At 42.2% G+C, this 13,628-nt stretch overlaps 1 protein-coding gene across 6 annotated transcripts in view; it reads left to right on the top strand.

Moving 5' to 3' along the window:
• CTTNBP2 (cortactin binding protein 2) overlaps positions 1-13,628 on the top strand; it is a 98,299-nt gene that overhangs the window by 51,080 nt on the left and 33,591 nt on the right. For all 6 annotated transcript variants that reach the window (XR_006413984.1, XR_006413985.1, XM_044423090.1 and 3 more), the window contains 4 exons: positions 1,834-1,933; positions 5,665-5,815; positions 11,578-11,832; positions 13,134-13,251. Coding sequence is in view for 4 of the 6 variants with exons in the window: in XM_044423090.1 (XP_044279025.1) it covers positions 1,834-1,933; positions 5,665-5,815; positions 11,578-11,832; positions 13,134-13,251 (624 nt within the window). In the remaining 2 variants the exon portion in view is untranslated. The remainder of the gene's footprint in view (positions 1-1,833; positions 1,934-5,664; positions 5,816-11,577; positions 11,833-13,133; positions 13,252-13,628) is intronic.

Below are 13,628 nucleotides of genomic sequence, written 5' to 3'. Positions count from 1 at the left end.
TCGCCTCAGGCGAGTCATACTGTGCATCTGCTTGACTATATTTCTGCTTAACAGGGGTTGTTGTGAGCCTGAACTGCTGCTCTGTGCTCCTTCTCAGAAGGGCAGGAGAAACCTTTTCTGGCATACGAACCAGTGCAGATCCTGTACAGCCAGATCTTGCAGCCTGGGGAGTCATTTTTAGGCATTAAGTGTTCTGCATCAGTTCAAGGGGACAAGAATGTTTCGCTTCACAGAAAATCCTACGTAGAAGGCTGGAGAACTGTGCCAAAGGGAGTGACTGTCACATGCTGAAGGGATTTCCACCAAAATCAACCACAAACACCTTCTATAAGCAGCACTCTTCCATTCATGGATGGCTGATGATCTTGGTCCAATTCCATTTCTCTAGTTTAATTTAGCCCACTGCAGAAAATATTGTGTACTGGATGGACTAAGAGTTAAATTCAGCATTAATTTACAGGGGAACTTGCAAGAGTTGCCACTACTGTGCTAATGGTTGCAGAGGAACTGGCAGAAATAATGCAAGCAGCACCTACTCTGGTGAAGTTATAACATTTGTGCAAATGCTTGTGCAAGGATTTTTGGAGCACGTAGTACAATATTTTGTGTAGGAGGATTAAGTATTGGCCTGATATTGCACAAAGAAAAACACAGAAGCCTTGTGCTAGCAGAATGGCACCAATGGATGCTGCTCTGTGTGATATATAAATAAATATTGCTCACCAGACACTCTGGAGCAGAGACACTACTATCATCGATCACTCCCCTTGTGCACATTACACATGACTTACCCAAATGGCACATGTGACAGAATTCCCTGAGGAATATTTTATGATCCTTGAACAGCAAATGCGCAGAAAGCAATCTGGTGGGTCAGCGGGAAAGTGTAAAAATGGGGACGTGTGGCTGAAAGTGTAATTATGATATGAATGTAAGAAGATTATTGCTGGATAAGAACAGCAGGTCCAACATCCTGTTCCTACAGTGGTCAGCCAGTTTCCTCCATTTTGAAACCAGACTGGAAGGCAATTGCTTCTCATAGACTGTGAATGTATTTATTTATTAGATTTATATCCCACCCTTTTTCTTACAAAGAACTTAAGGCAGATTACATAATCCTCCTTCTGCTCCCCACAACAACAACATGAGGTAGGTTGGGCCGAAAGTCTGTGACTGGCCAAAGTCACTCAGTTGGCTCCATGACTAAATGGAAATTAGAACCCTGATTGCCGGAGTCCCAGTTCCACACTCTTAGCTACTACACAACACATGCACCACACTGAATGAGAGGCATGGTATCTCTGAACCTAATAACCACCAGCAATTAGGTAGTCTTTTTCTTTACCAGTTTGTCCGAGGTCCTTACCATACTGAACATCCTTCCCACTTGGGTTCCAAGCCAGGTCTATGAGACCCCTTCCCTGGTCTAACCCCCTTAACCTGACCACTGATCATTTGGTAGCCTCCCAGCCTCCAGCTTTGGTGCCCTTCTAAAAGGTTGAAAGGCACCTCCTAGGCTGGTATTTTTTGCCCTGCCCCATATGCCTTCAGTCCCACCCACCACTGAAATGCAGCAGACAAGAGCTTCTGTGGAATGAAATTCAGCCCTTGGGCTGCAAGTGGTTCTTCATCTCATTGTGTGTACTTATCTCAGGGACAGGGTAAGTCCCCTTAAATAATTTCACAAGAGCAGGACTGCAGCTAAAAAACTTAAAAATGAGCTGCTGAGTGGGTATATTTTTTATTTGATAAGTTTATAAGGCGTCCAGTTTTCAGACCGTTTTGTTTTCTGTTCTCATATATCAATCAGTCTTTGTGCTTTCCAACTTACAGATTGTGTAAGATTGCTGCTGACTTCCAAAGCACAAGTTGATCCTGTTGATAAAAATGGCTTTACACCCTTATGTTCAGCAGTTGCTCAGGGACATTACAAGTAAGTCACATGCCAATCATGTATTGCTCCCCATGTGAAAACTCCCCATGTAAAAACTGTTTATACACACTCCAATCTTTTTTGAGTTGTAGAATAAGCACATGCAGTCAACAGCCTCTTCCTTTGTATATTTCTCAGTGCAATATCAATTATTATTGTTGGATTTTCTGTTAGAAATTACGATACACATGTGTTTCTATGACTAAAACTGTTTCAGTTTTGATAGCAGAGTTCAAGGGTCCCTTTCAGATATTAGGTACATTTGTTTATGCATGTTAAGTTCTAGTCTTGAAGGGTTTTTAAACAAGACAGAAATAAGAAAGTAAATTGGGCTTCTTGTGTCTTGCTTTCTTCAGATGTATGTCCCTGCTGAGGCTTTGAATTGATTTATGGTCCAGTTTTTACTGAAAGCCTTCTCCGACATTTCTCCAAGCACACAAATTAAGATTAAATGAAAAGCATATGCTTTAACTGGCAGCTGATGGGGAGACTGCATTCATGGATAGATATTTTTTGCCTTTGATCCTTCAGGAGTGGTCTGCTCACACAAAGCCTTCTCGGTTGGCGTATAGTGTGTCAGAGAATGAGGATGTTTCATTTAACACAGTGCCTGGGGAAATTGCTTAAAAGCACGGCCAACTTTTATGGTGCATGGATCCTGACTAACCCTTTTGAGAAACTGATTCAGTTCTGCTCTGAGTAGTAGGGTACTAAGTATACTGCTGGTGGTGGTGGTACAAGGTAATGATGTTGATGTAATGCACTTGTAAACATTGCCTGATCCTGTCCTGGTATACAAGTGTGAGAAGCTATTTAACTTATCTTCAGAAATAAGAGAGCTATAATGTTGTGATCCTCATTATGTTCATGGTGCTTTGACAGAAATCTGTCTGCTTTTTTGCTTTTTAATGCCTTTTCCCCCAAACCATAGTGGTTAGGGTATCCAGGTCTTCATCTAAATAAAACACAGATAAAAACTTTCAGCTTTATCCTAACCACATGCATGCATTAGAGGTCAATTCCATTGCATGAAGTAGGACTAAGTAGGGCCTGTGACCAAGAAAATTAATGGAGAGTTGTAGCCATATGCATTTTAAGGAGATTCATATAACATTCAAAAATATCATTCCAGTAAAATGGTGCATGCCATTTCTTATTCTAGTTATTTTCATTCATGGGAGCTTGAATGAAACTTCAAGCTTCAAACTTGCTCCCGTGTCAAATGCTATAGTGTGTTTGCATGTATGTGGCTATTGGTGTGGTGTTATCCCTACCTCTTGGTAAGACAATGCCAAAATATCCATGGAGTATTAGGCATACCAGTGTTACATTTTTCTTTCCCTGTTACATTTTTTAAGTGGCTCTGCTATGAATGGAAATCACAGCATGGGAGGGAACACAAACAGGCTGACAATCATGTCTGTTTGCCCTGTTTGTGCTAATTCAGCTCTAACAGGGATAATTGGTTTGCTTATTTATATGCCTTCCAATCCTGAAGGTCCTGAGCTGTAAAAACATGGGATAATAGAATGGAGCATGTAGTTATATTGTTGGGAGAGAGAGCAGGTGACTTAGGAAATGCCATTCTGATCTGCTGAGTACTTCACATTCCTTGTTTAGTGAAGATCTGTGTCACTTTTCTGTAAAAATATCATAGGCAAATAGAACTGATAACTTGTCAGATAGCTTAGCATCCATCCACATATTTAGGATTCATATAGATTCATATCTTAACATCTTTTTCCTTGCCACGCATTGGTGTGGTTGGTATTGTTGCTCTCCTAGCAACAATCTGGCATTCAGATCACTGAGATGCTGTTATTATTGGCTAGAAGCAGGCATATTTCAGGCAGGTGTGGTGCAGGTTTCCCAGAGGGACTGTCAATCAACCTAATTCCCGACCTGTAGGCACCCTGTTATTCCACTTAGAGATGACATCCCTTCAGTAGAAATTGTCACTTCTGCCAAATCACTCTGTGTTTTGTTAGATTGTGGCCCAGAGTTCAGCTCACAATTGTGAGGAGATCCAGAACTGATCTCAGCTCCCATCATTTGGAGGGTAACATGTTGATTCATGGCTGCAAATTTGCATTCCTCATTCTCCCCCATGCACACAGTCTCTCAGTATGTACATTTTAATTATTTCTGTAGCCTTTGCTCTCATCTCTACTTCCTGTCAATCCACAAAGCTCCTGCTTCATCCTCCTTATCTTTGAATATTCTTGGGCTTCTATTCCCTCCGTTATTTGCTGCCTCTTATGTTTTGCCTCCATTATGTTTTGTCTTCTTCCTGCCTCAGTCTTTTTTCATCTCACCTGTCTTATTCCATATCTCTTCTGCTTCTCCCTTTTCTGACCATGCCTCTTCTTCAAACTCAGAATCCTTCTGCTTGCCCTTAACCACTATTGAAAGCAATCAGAAAAGGAGTTGGGAAGCCAAACTGCATGTTAATACTAATAGCATAATGGCCAGTTGAGCCCTTTTGTAAATATGCATGGCCCTGACTTGGATTGTGACTGCCACACCCCGGGAAAGGACCTAGAGTGTGGAACTTTGAAAAGGGGTAGGAAAGTGTTTAATTGGTCCCTCCCAATCAGGGCACGTAGACATACACCACAACCACAGCAAACAAACCTAACCCTCAGCTACATGCTGTGTATTCAAGTACTGTGAAGTTGGTTCTGAGGTACAGAGCAGGAAATGCATCCAACATGTATATTATATTACAACGACGCTGTTTAGTTTAGAGGATACTCTTGACTACAAGAAGGAAGAGTACTTCAAATGCAGCGCAAAAATAACAAAACCATTCTAACTAGTTGAGTTGTAAATTCTGGACCAGAATCCCCTGCAAATCCTTATGGAACGAAGACATTTCTTAGAAATTCTGTGCCCATACCTCATTTGTGGCTAGGACAGGGTCAGGAACCAAATAATAAGAGATTTGTCCCAGCCAAAGGCTGGTGTGGATGGAATTTCCACTGGGAGAATGTAGTGGGTGGACCTTCCTCATGCTTAGGATATAGCTCTGATAGCCTCAATTTGGAGTGAGAATTAATTTTTATTCTATGCTAGTGACAGGGGGACATGCTTTAAAAAACCCTGTAGCATATATTTTGATTTACTTGTTTTAATCAACAGATACTTAAATCAAAAGTTGTTTGCATTCTACCAAGCCCTTCTGGATAGCATGTTTATGCAGGAAGTTGCCACGTAGACATTACATTCCCAACCCACGTGGCTTCCCACCCAGGAATACGCCATGCCCACTGCCTCTCAGGCCTATCTCCTGATGGGGTCCCTTTGATATGCAGTTCTCATTATACTATCTGGAGTTTGAGTTTTTTATATCTGCTGCTCTGGGAATAGATTGTGTTCCTGTCCTTGTGACTGCTGTGTTAATAAGCAAGAAGAGTAATAAAACAAAAACAGTTTCTGAATTCTAGTAAATTTTCTCAGTGTTTCTTTCTTGTATATTATACAGCCTGCAATCTTCATTAGCTATTGTCTCTCTCCACATACTTGGATGAGAGTCCCCCTATTTTCAGTATTCCTACCTCCATTTTAGATCCCGTGTGGGTTACTAACTGTAAGGCTTTTAAGCCAGTACATTTCTTGCTGTAATCTAAGTATGCTTGAAGAAGGTGTTGTAGCTGAGTGGCATTTTAAAAGTCAGGTCTTTTCCAGGTCAGGTGTTCTTCTAACATGTTGCCCAATTTTTCCACCCCTAGATGTGCAGAAATATTAATCATGTATCACGCTGACGTTAATCATGCTGCTGAAAGGGGAGAGACACCTCTTTACTTGGCCTGTGGAAATGGAAATAATGAATGTGTCAAACTCTTGCTGGAAGCTGGAGCAGACAGAAGTGCAGAAACCTGTGTAAGTTTGAAAGCCCATTTCTCAAAGTCAACATTTCAAGAAAACAGAAGTGAGCCACTTCATAATGGCTTTGGTTGAGACATATATTAAAAACCTTAATTGCTTGACTGGTGTGCTTCAAAATGGCTTCTGCTGAGGCATTTATTAATAACCTTAACTGCTGTACTGCATACAATTCTTTGGAATTAATTAAAGATTTCACTTTTACATGGCTGTATGTCACTGTAAAGTGCCTTCAATGACATTCAATTATTTATTTTCCCCTAAGATTTTTGAAATAATTATCTTTTCTGTCATCCTTCCTTACAGACGTAGAATTTGAAGTGTCTTTACTCACAGCCTGCTCCTGCAGCCTCTCAATCTTTATACTGTTGACTTTGGTAGAGACATTTCTTGTCTCGGATGCAAAGCTTTGGACAGTTTGCTTATGAGAAAATTGTTTTACTCCTTCCTAAAGAAATCATTAGCCACCCTGCAAAGATGAGGATCCTTCAGACTGTTTGCTGTGTTCTTGAAGCAAATGAGCAGACTAGCAGAACAATCCTTTGAGTATCCAGGCCGTGTTCCAAGAATCCTGTGCTCTTCTGACAAACTTCCAGCAGAGCAGTGAAAGTGCTTTTTGCCCCTCCGTGCCCGCTTCTGCTTTAGGGGGGCGGTGTCCAGTGATTCCTGGGGGCAGGAGTAGGGAGGCTCCTTTCCTGCATGTCCTGTTTGCATCCTTGGATGAGAGAGCCACCATAGTGCTTTCAGTGGCAGCCGCAGGGGGTGGAAGAACAGGGGAAACCCCAATTCCGATTTCCCATTCCAAGGCCGTACTAGTGTCTGTGGTCTCTAAGGGGGAATTCCACACCATCCTGTGGTGTCTGGAATGCCCTCCTAGGGACCCTACATGGGGCTGCTTTCCAAGGGATATAAAGCAAATCTGGCTAAAGCAAATAAGGAAGAGTCTTCTCATTTTCCCAAGAACCTCAGAACAAAATTAATATTTATTTCATTTAATACATTTCTGTAGCACCCAACAGCTGAAGCTCTGCAATGTTCACAGCCATAAAAGGAAGCAGTTAAAATAAGTCCATCCATAGAATGAGAAATGACCCAGATGCTTTGTTTCACAAGTACTAGCATTATAACCTTTGAAAACAAATGGGCATTTAAGTCACCTATGAACAAATGGACATTTTTATCTCACTGGCTACAGCAGCAGCGCACCAGGTGCTGTGCTGCTGAGGCAGGAGAACACTGCTGCTCAGGCTGCCCACCTGCTGTTGCTCGTTGTCCTCCCCTGGACAAGAGGTCGTGTGGCCAGGTGCTGCAGAGAGCCACTCAGGAATCCTCCCTTGAAGAGACATCGTGAGGTGGCCATGGAGAGTGCCAGTTCTTCATGGGTACAATGCCTTCCTTTGAGGAAGGACCCCTGCGAGCATGGTGTTCTGGCCTATGTAGCTCTCCAGCTGCCCCATTTCTCGTTCGGGGGCTCTTCCAGAGCAAGATATCAGGCAGACTCTCTGGGGAGGCTGTCTGGAAGCTTGGCCTCTTGCTCTGAGGGACTCTTCTAAGTGAGAGACCTCTGAGCCCTTTCCCAAACAGCGAGATTGGGCAGGTGGCCTTTCCAGAGAGTTTGCGCCCTGAACTTCCTTGTTGGGATCAGCAATGCCATGGGGATTCTTCCGTAAAGTGCACACTCTCCCATTCAGAGACTGGAAAGAGCACAAGAGTTTCTCTGCCTGGCCAGGGCTTGCAGGACTGAGTCCTGCAAACCCCAAGCAAGCTTCACACATGCCACTTGCCCTCCCAGCTGCATCAGATCCTCTGTGCAGGGAGGTAATCCAGATTCCAGCCCCTGAATGAAAATAGGATGCCCTCCACTCCCTTTGACCAGGGATGGGTAGACAGGCTGGTACCTTCAAGATGATTGGACTGGGATTTCAGTTATCTTTGGCCATTGGGCATACTGGCTGGGGTTTATGGGGACTGTAGTCCAAAACATCTGGAGGGCACCAGTTTGGCTGTCCTTGCTTTACACCAACAGGAGTGCAGTGTTATGGCTACTTTCCATGATGGGTAAATGTGACATTCAGGGCCAGATGCAACCCATAGCCATCTATGAGGAAGAGGATGCTAGACCAAGTAGTCCTGTGCCCTGCTACAGGCCTGTGCTTTTGCATACTTCCTTTAGTTCAGGGGTGGGTGGGCAACTTGTAGGTCAAAACCTCTGGACAGTCACAACTTCTAAGCTTCCTCATCACTGGCTGTGCTTGCTAGGGCTGATAGGGCTTACAGCAAGCATCTGGGGGGCCCTCAGCTCTGGAGCAACCAGGTTGGCCAGTGTAGTAAGTGTGCTGTTTTGAAGACTTAGCGATATATTAAAATATTGTGGAAAAAACATTAAAGGCTGAGTAATAAAAAAGAAATAAATTTCCCTAATTTGAAAAAAAAAATCTTCTCCACTCTGATGTTTCCTAAGTCCATATATCAACTTTCTTTTCCTCGCAGGGACTGATTCATGTGTTTTTATAGCAATGATCTCAGTGCATGAATATTATAGAGTAGTGGTTTTCAGTCTTTTTACAGTAAGGCCTTTCTTTCACATAAGTCTGACAGCTTGAGCCTTAGCTTTACAACTGCCACAAATCCTGCAGCAAAGCATTCCCACCTTCCATTCAGGACACATTTTCAGTTCCTGTTAGGTCTCCATGCAGAAGAAGTGCTCCCCGTACTGCAAGGATGTAGAACCACCCAGCCAGGTCTCAGCCCTGCCTTTCCCAGCTGGCAATGCTCCCTTGTCCTGGCCCCAGCCTGTTTCCTCCAACTAGTAATTATTTGGTAATTTCCCAATTTGGTGTGTTTTTCCCCATTCTAAAAAGTTAAAATACCTCTCCCGGGGCTTATTTACTGGCAATAAGAGCTTAAAGCTAACATATGCAGGGACTAGGAGCATTTTGACCCTGGTTTCTTTCTTCGGTTTCTTCTTTGAGAACGTCTCTGAAATAGAATTCAGCCCTCGGCTGAAATGGTTCACCATCCATGCCTTACAATGTACCCCATACCACCCTGTGTGATGGGCTGTGGCTTAGTGGAATTGGGGAATTAGGGACTTAGTCTGCCATCACCCATCTCCTGCTGAGGAACATGTGATAAATTCCCAAGAACATTGTTTGAAACAAAATTAAACAGCAAGCATACACACTGTACTATTAAAATGATACCTCTGTAACATTCAATTAACAGTGTGTGTATTACATTCAGGGGGGAGATACCACATTTGGCCCAAGGCTTCTTATCTTCATTATGTCCCCCAGTAGTGAGTGAATTGGACAATGGATTGTTGTTCTGTTGTAGCAATCTTTTTCTTGTATTGGACAATGTGGTGGTGGCGGATTCCTCTTAAGGATGTGGCAGCCATTTGCTATGGTCAGCCTTATAGCAGAAAATAAGAAAACACAGAAAATGGATCAGAAGTAGAGCAGGTACTTGTTGGAGGAGTCAGGAACTTCTGATTCAGTGGCACAAGACTGAACTCCTCCATGTTGTACACCCAGCACCTTCCATCTGTGAAAGACGTCATCCAGAATTATGTTTGTAATGTGTCATGCCTTTCTTTAACAAGATAGATGTGATTGTTTTGGAAATGGTAGGTCAGATCTTTGTAACACGTGGCTCCAAGCTGTTGCCAGCACACCAGCCATGTACTGCAACCTATGAGGTGCTTGATAAGTGCACTACAAGAACAGATCTTTCTCATGTAACTGGCAAATTGCAGTTCTGGGTATACCTTAGAGATGCTTTGTTGTACAAATCAGGGATAAAACCTAGGACTGAAAACATAGCAGAGTCTTTGTTAAAAAAAATGTTGTGTGACAAAATATAAGACAAAATTCCTCTACATATTTACTCAGAAGTAAAGTTAATTTCAGTTAGAATTATTTCCAAGTAAGCAGATAAAGGCTAGCAGGTGAATTCCCGATCCCGCACAGACTTATCTGGAAATGTACACTGGGACAATGTGACTTACTTCAAAATAGACATTCATAGGAATGCACTGGAAGTTTGGTCCATGCCATATATTAATCAAATACCCCAGGTAACAATGTAATTTGTTGTTGTTAATTTTATTTCTGTAATCGCCCCCCTATTTATGGATGGTTTACAACCATAAATTAACTAAGGGTCATAGTTTATTATTTTGATCAATGAGTATTAAACCACAGGACTTCAAAACCTGCTGCTTAAAAACAGAGACCCAGAGCAAAGGCTCTTCAAAACATCTGACTGAAATAGATGCAACAGATTTGATAGCAACCATGCTATCAATTTCAATTCTCACCCAGACTTTTCTGCCAACCTGCTGACTTTTTCCCCCCTCTCCTTACTCTGAGATCCTTATTCTGCTTTATGATAATTCCCCGGTGAGGTAATGCCAGTTTGCTTAATGTATTACCAGACTGCAGGATTTCCACAGAGACAGGAATTCATGACCAGGTGCCCTGAAAGTCTTCCACAACCAATCCTGCCAATAGACAGGGGTGAGTGAGATGGGCAGGGGAGGAGACTGGAGCACTCCCACTCTCCCACCTTGAAGCTGGGAATCTGAACTATCCTGTGCTGATGCCCCTGCACCCCATCCCACCTCCCAGGGTCTAGGGCTTATAAGATTGATCCCTTAATTAATTACTGTTATATATTTCTGGCAGGGAAATGAAGAGACAGTTGTGGGATTTTCTATGTTGGCCTTGGGTACTATATACCTTAGGTTGTGGAGGGTGGACTCTTCCTTGCTTGAGTATAGGCAGCAAAATATCTTGGGTCAACCCTGCTGTGATGTCTTTTGGTTCAGTTCAATTAAAGTTCTGTCAAATGGAGTGGCAAACAATTCCTGTTTCCTTCTATTCGAGACCAAGATCCATAAAGCCACAAGGAACTGGCTTGTAAAAAGGATTTTGAAACAAGTATGAGTGTAATTCTTCTGATTTCTCCTGTACTTAGAACTGGCTTCCTAACAGGGAAAAAATGCATTAGCAAAATGATGACAGACCTAGGTGAGTGCTGGGAAAGAGCATAGATGGTTAAGCTATGCAGAAGTTGGCTGCCTTTTCTTTTCTTCACAAAATAAGGAATGCTGGAAAGTTAGGCACATGCTTGTAATTTGTTGATTCGGTGAAAAATGAAAAAAATCACTGCACAGTCAGTTTGAATGTAATGATAACTTGGGGAAAAAGTAGTAATGGAGGAAAGATACAAGTTCAGATGTTGGCTGTTTAAAATGAATTCATCAAAGGAAAGCTAAGGATTAGAAATGCTTTTCCAGAGCAGCTGTGCTCACTTTGTTATGCTAATGTAGGAAAGACTTAACACTGTAGAGAGCCCAAGAGAAGGAGTGTGCTTACTGAAAGCTATACAGAATTGCTAATAAAGAACTCAGACATCTGACAAGGATCTGGTAATGGTCATGTCAGCCTTCTATAGCAGCCTGTTTTTATGGTATAGTTCCATAAATCTAAAATCATCCATTACAGTGGGCTTGATTCTCCTCATTTTGACCTCCATTCATGGACCCCCCCCCCCAAAAAAAACAGTAACTTTCACCAGTATTGTTCAAGGAAAGGACTCTCTGCCCCGTTTTTCATTATATACCAGTACACACAGAGTTATCTGCGGAAACAACAGACAAAACATTCTCTGTCAAAACATTTACGGCCAGGCAACAGACAGATAGTTAGCAAACAGCCAGTTTGTTTTCAGCCTTTTAATTTTCCTTGCTTTAGGATGGCTGGACACCATTTCACGCTGCTGTAGATGCTGATAATGTGGACTGCCTACGATTTCTCATGTACTATGGAAAGCCAGAAGGTGGAAATGATCTGAATGAAACAAATGCTAATTCATGCATCTTTGACCTGGAGTGTGAAAATGACAGCTTTAGCCATAAAGCAAAGTGCACTGTTTCTGCAGATCTCATCAATCACTCTGACAAAGATGGCTGGACTGCAGCCCATATAGCAGCATCAAAAGGCTTTAAGGTCAGTGTTACCACCAAACTTGGGGCCAAATTAAACATTTTTCAATTCACTCGTAGCTCTGTGTGATTGGATTATTTTCCTTAAAGTAAATAATCCTCCTATTTGGATCAGAATAACAGTATTCTGGGAAGGAGGGAATATAAGATTTTCCACCTGTTTTTGTCCTAAAATTCCACACACAGCCCATGCACAGTGGCTTAAAAAAGAAAATGTGTGATTTGAAGAAGGTTTAATTTAACCTTTACTGTATATAAATAGATGGTTTGCTATGACGCAGTATCAAGACGAAGTGGCTGTTCCACCAGTGTGGTCTATGAGACACCTGTCATCTGTGTGGCCAGTGGGGAAAAGTGTGTGTGTGTGTGAGAGAGGGAGAGGGAGAGGGAGAGGGAACAAACGAGAACTGCTAGTAGGGCTGTTTTGATTTCAATTTATGTTAATAGTTCAAGATAAGGTTTATGACTATCAACCCATCTTTATTAAATACGTAGTTCAGTTAAGGGCACTAGGACTCTTGGCAAGGAAATACATGGTTGTGGAGCCTACTCAGTTTCTCCTCTCGAGTAAATGCCAAGAAGCATCTGTTATTATATACTGCATTTATATGTCACTCCCTTTCCCCTTGCAAGATACTTAAGGCCTGCTTTACTCATTTTTTCCCTCACAACAACAACCCTGTGAGGTAGGTTATGCTAAGAATGAGTGTCAGACCCAAAGGCATGGTGTGAGTTTCATGGCCGAATGGAGACTAGAACTCGGATCAAAGACATTACTGCAGCATCTTCCAACCTGATGCCTTCCAGATATGTCAGACTACAACCCCCATCATCCACACCCTACTTGGTTAATTGTTAGATGGCTATGGATTATAGAGGTTGTACTTCAATAGATCTAGAGGGCCCTGATTGGGGAAACTGCAATGTGTAAATTGTATTGTGAATGGATTGGATTAGTTTGTTTTAATCTTAGTATACCTATTAGGAGAGCTTAACATGCCTTTCTGTTCCACCAATCCAAATTTCAAAATTTATGTACTATATAGCTACATATTCATATTTTTTTGGAAAAGATGTGTAAGGGCAAAATGATCCCTGGACAAAATGTTCCCTGACAAAAAGCCAATTTTCTTAATAGATATTTTTTCCAACATATGAATGTACACATTTTCAGGGTTGAAATATAGATTCTTAAAGCTCAATTGAGGACTGTTTGCCTCAGGCAGTAAATGGTTCATCAAATACTTAATTTTAGCTCAAGTTAATTCCTTGGAACCTTTGAGTAATGTACTATTATATTTCCAGAGCTGCCTAGAAGTCTTGTGTAGTCATGGGGGACTGGAGGCTGAGAAGAAAGATAAATGCGATCGAACACTGCATGATGTTGCTACCGATGACTGCAAACATCTTCTAGAAAATCTGAGTGAGTACAATCCTCTCGTGAAGCCATGGCCATTTCCAGAAAACCCACAATTAAATGCAATGCCCGAGTTTAGTTGAAGGCCTGAGACCATGAAATCGCATACTGTCCGTGAGTGATACGTTGCTAATTGGCAGGAATCTAGTGTACATGCACACATGCGTGTGGGGTGCTTTGCAGCACTGCTCTGCATATTTTATTTGCTATCACACCAACTTAGAGGCTGTGCCCAAAGTTCCCCGTGCCCTCTTGCAGAATGGGAACTGCTGGTGCAAAGGGGAGCAAAACATACCATACTCACCTCAGAGCTCATCTAATTCGTGCCTACCATTGCTAAAATAATCCTATGGGAAATGGAGAGGCAACCAAGGACCCTCCAC

Source organism: Varanus komodoensis, unplaced genomic scaffold, assembly GCF_004798865.1.
Source record: "Varanus komodoensis strain SLA01 unplaced genomic scaffold, ASM479886v1 scaffold13_1, whole genome shotgun sequence".
Lineage (NCBI taxonomy): Eukaryota > Metazoa > Chordata > Lepidosauria > Squamata > Varanidae > Varanus > Varanus komodoensis.
This window is presented reverse-complemented; position numbering and strand designations above follow the sequence as displayed.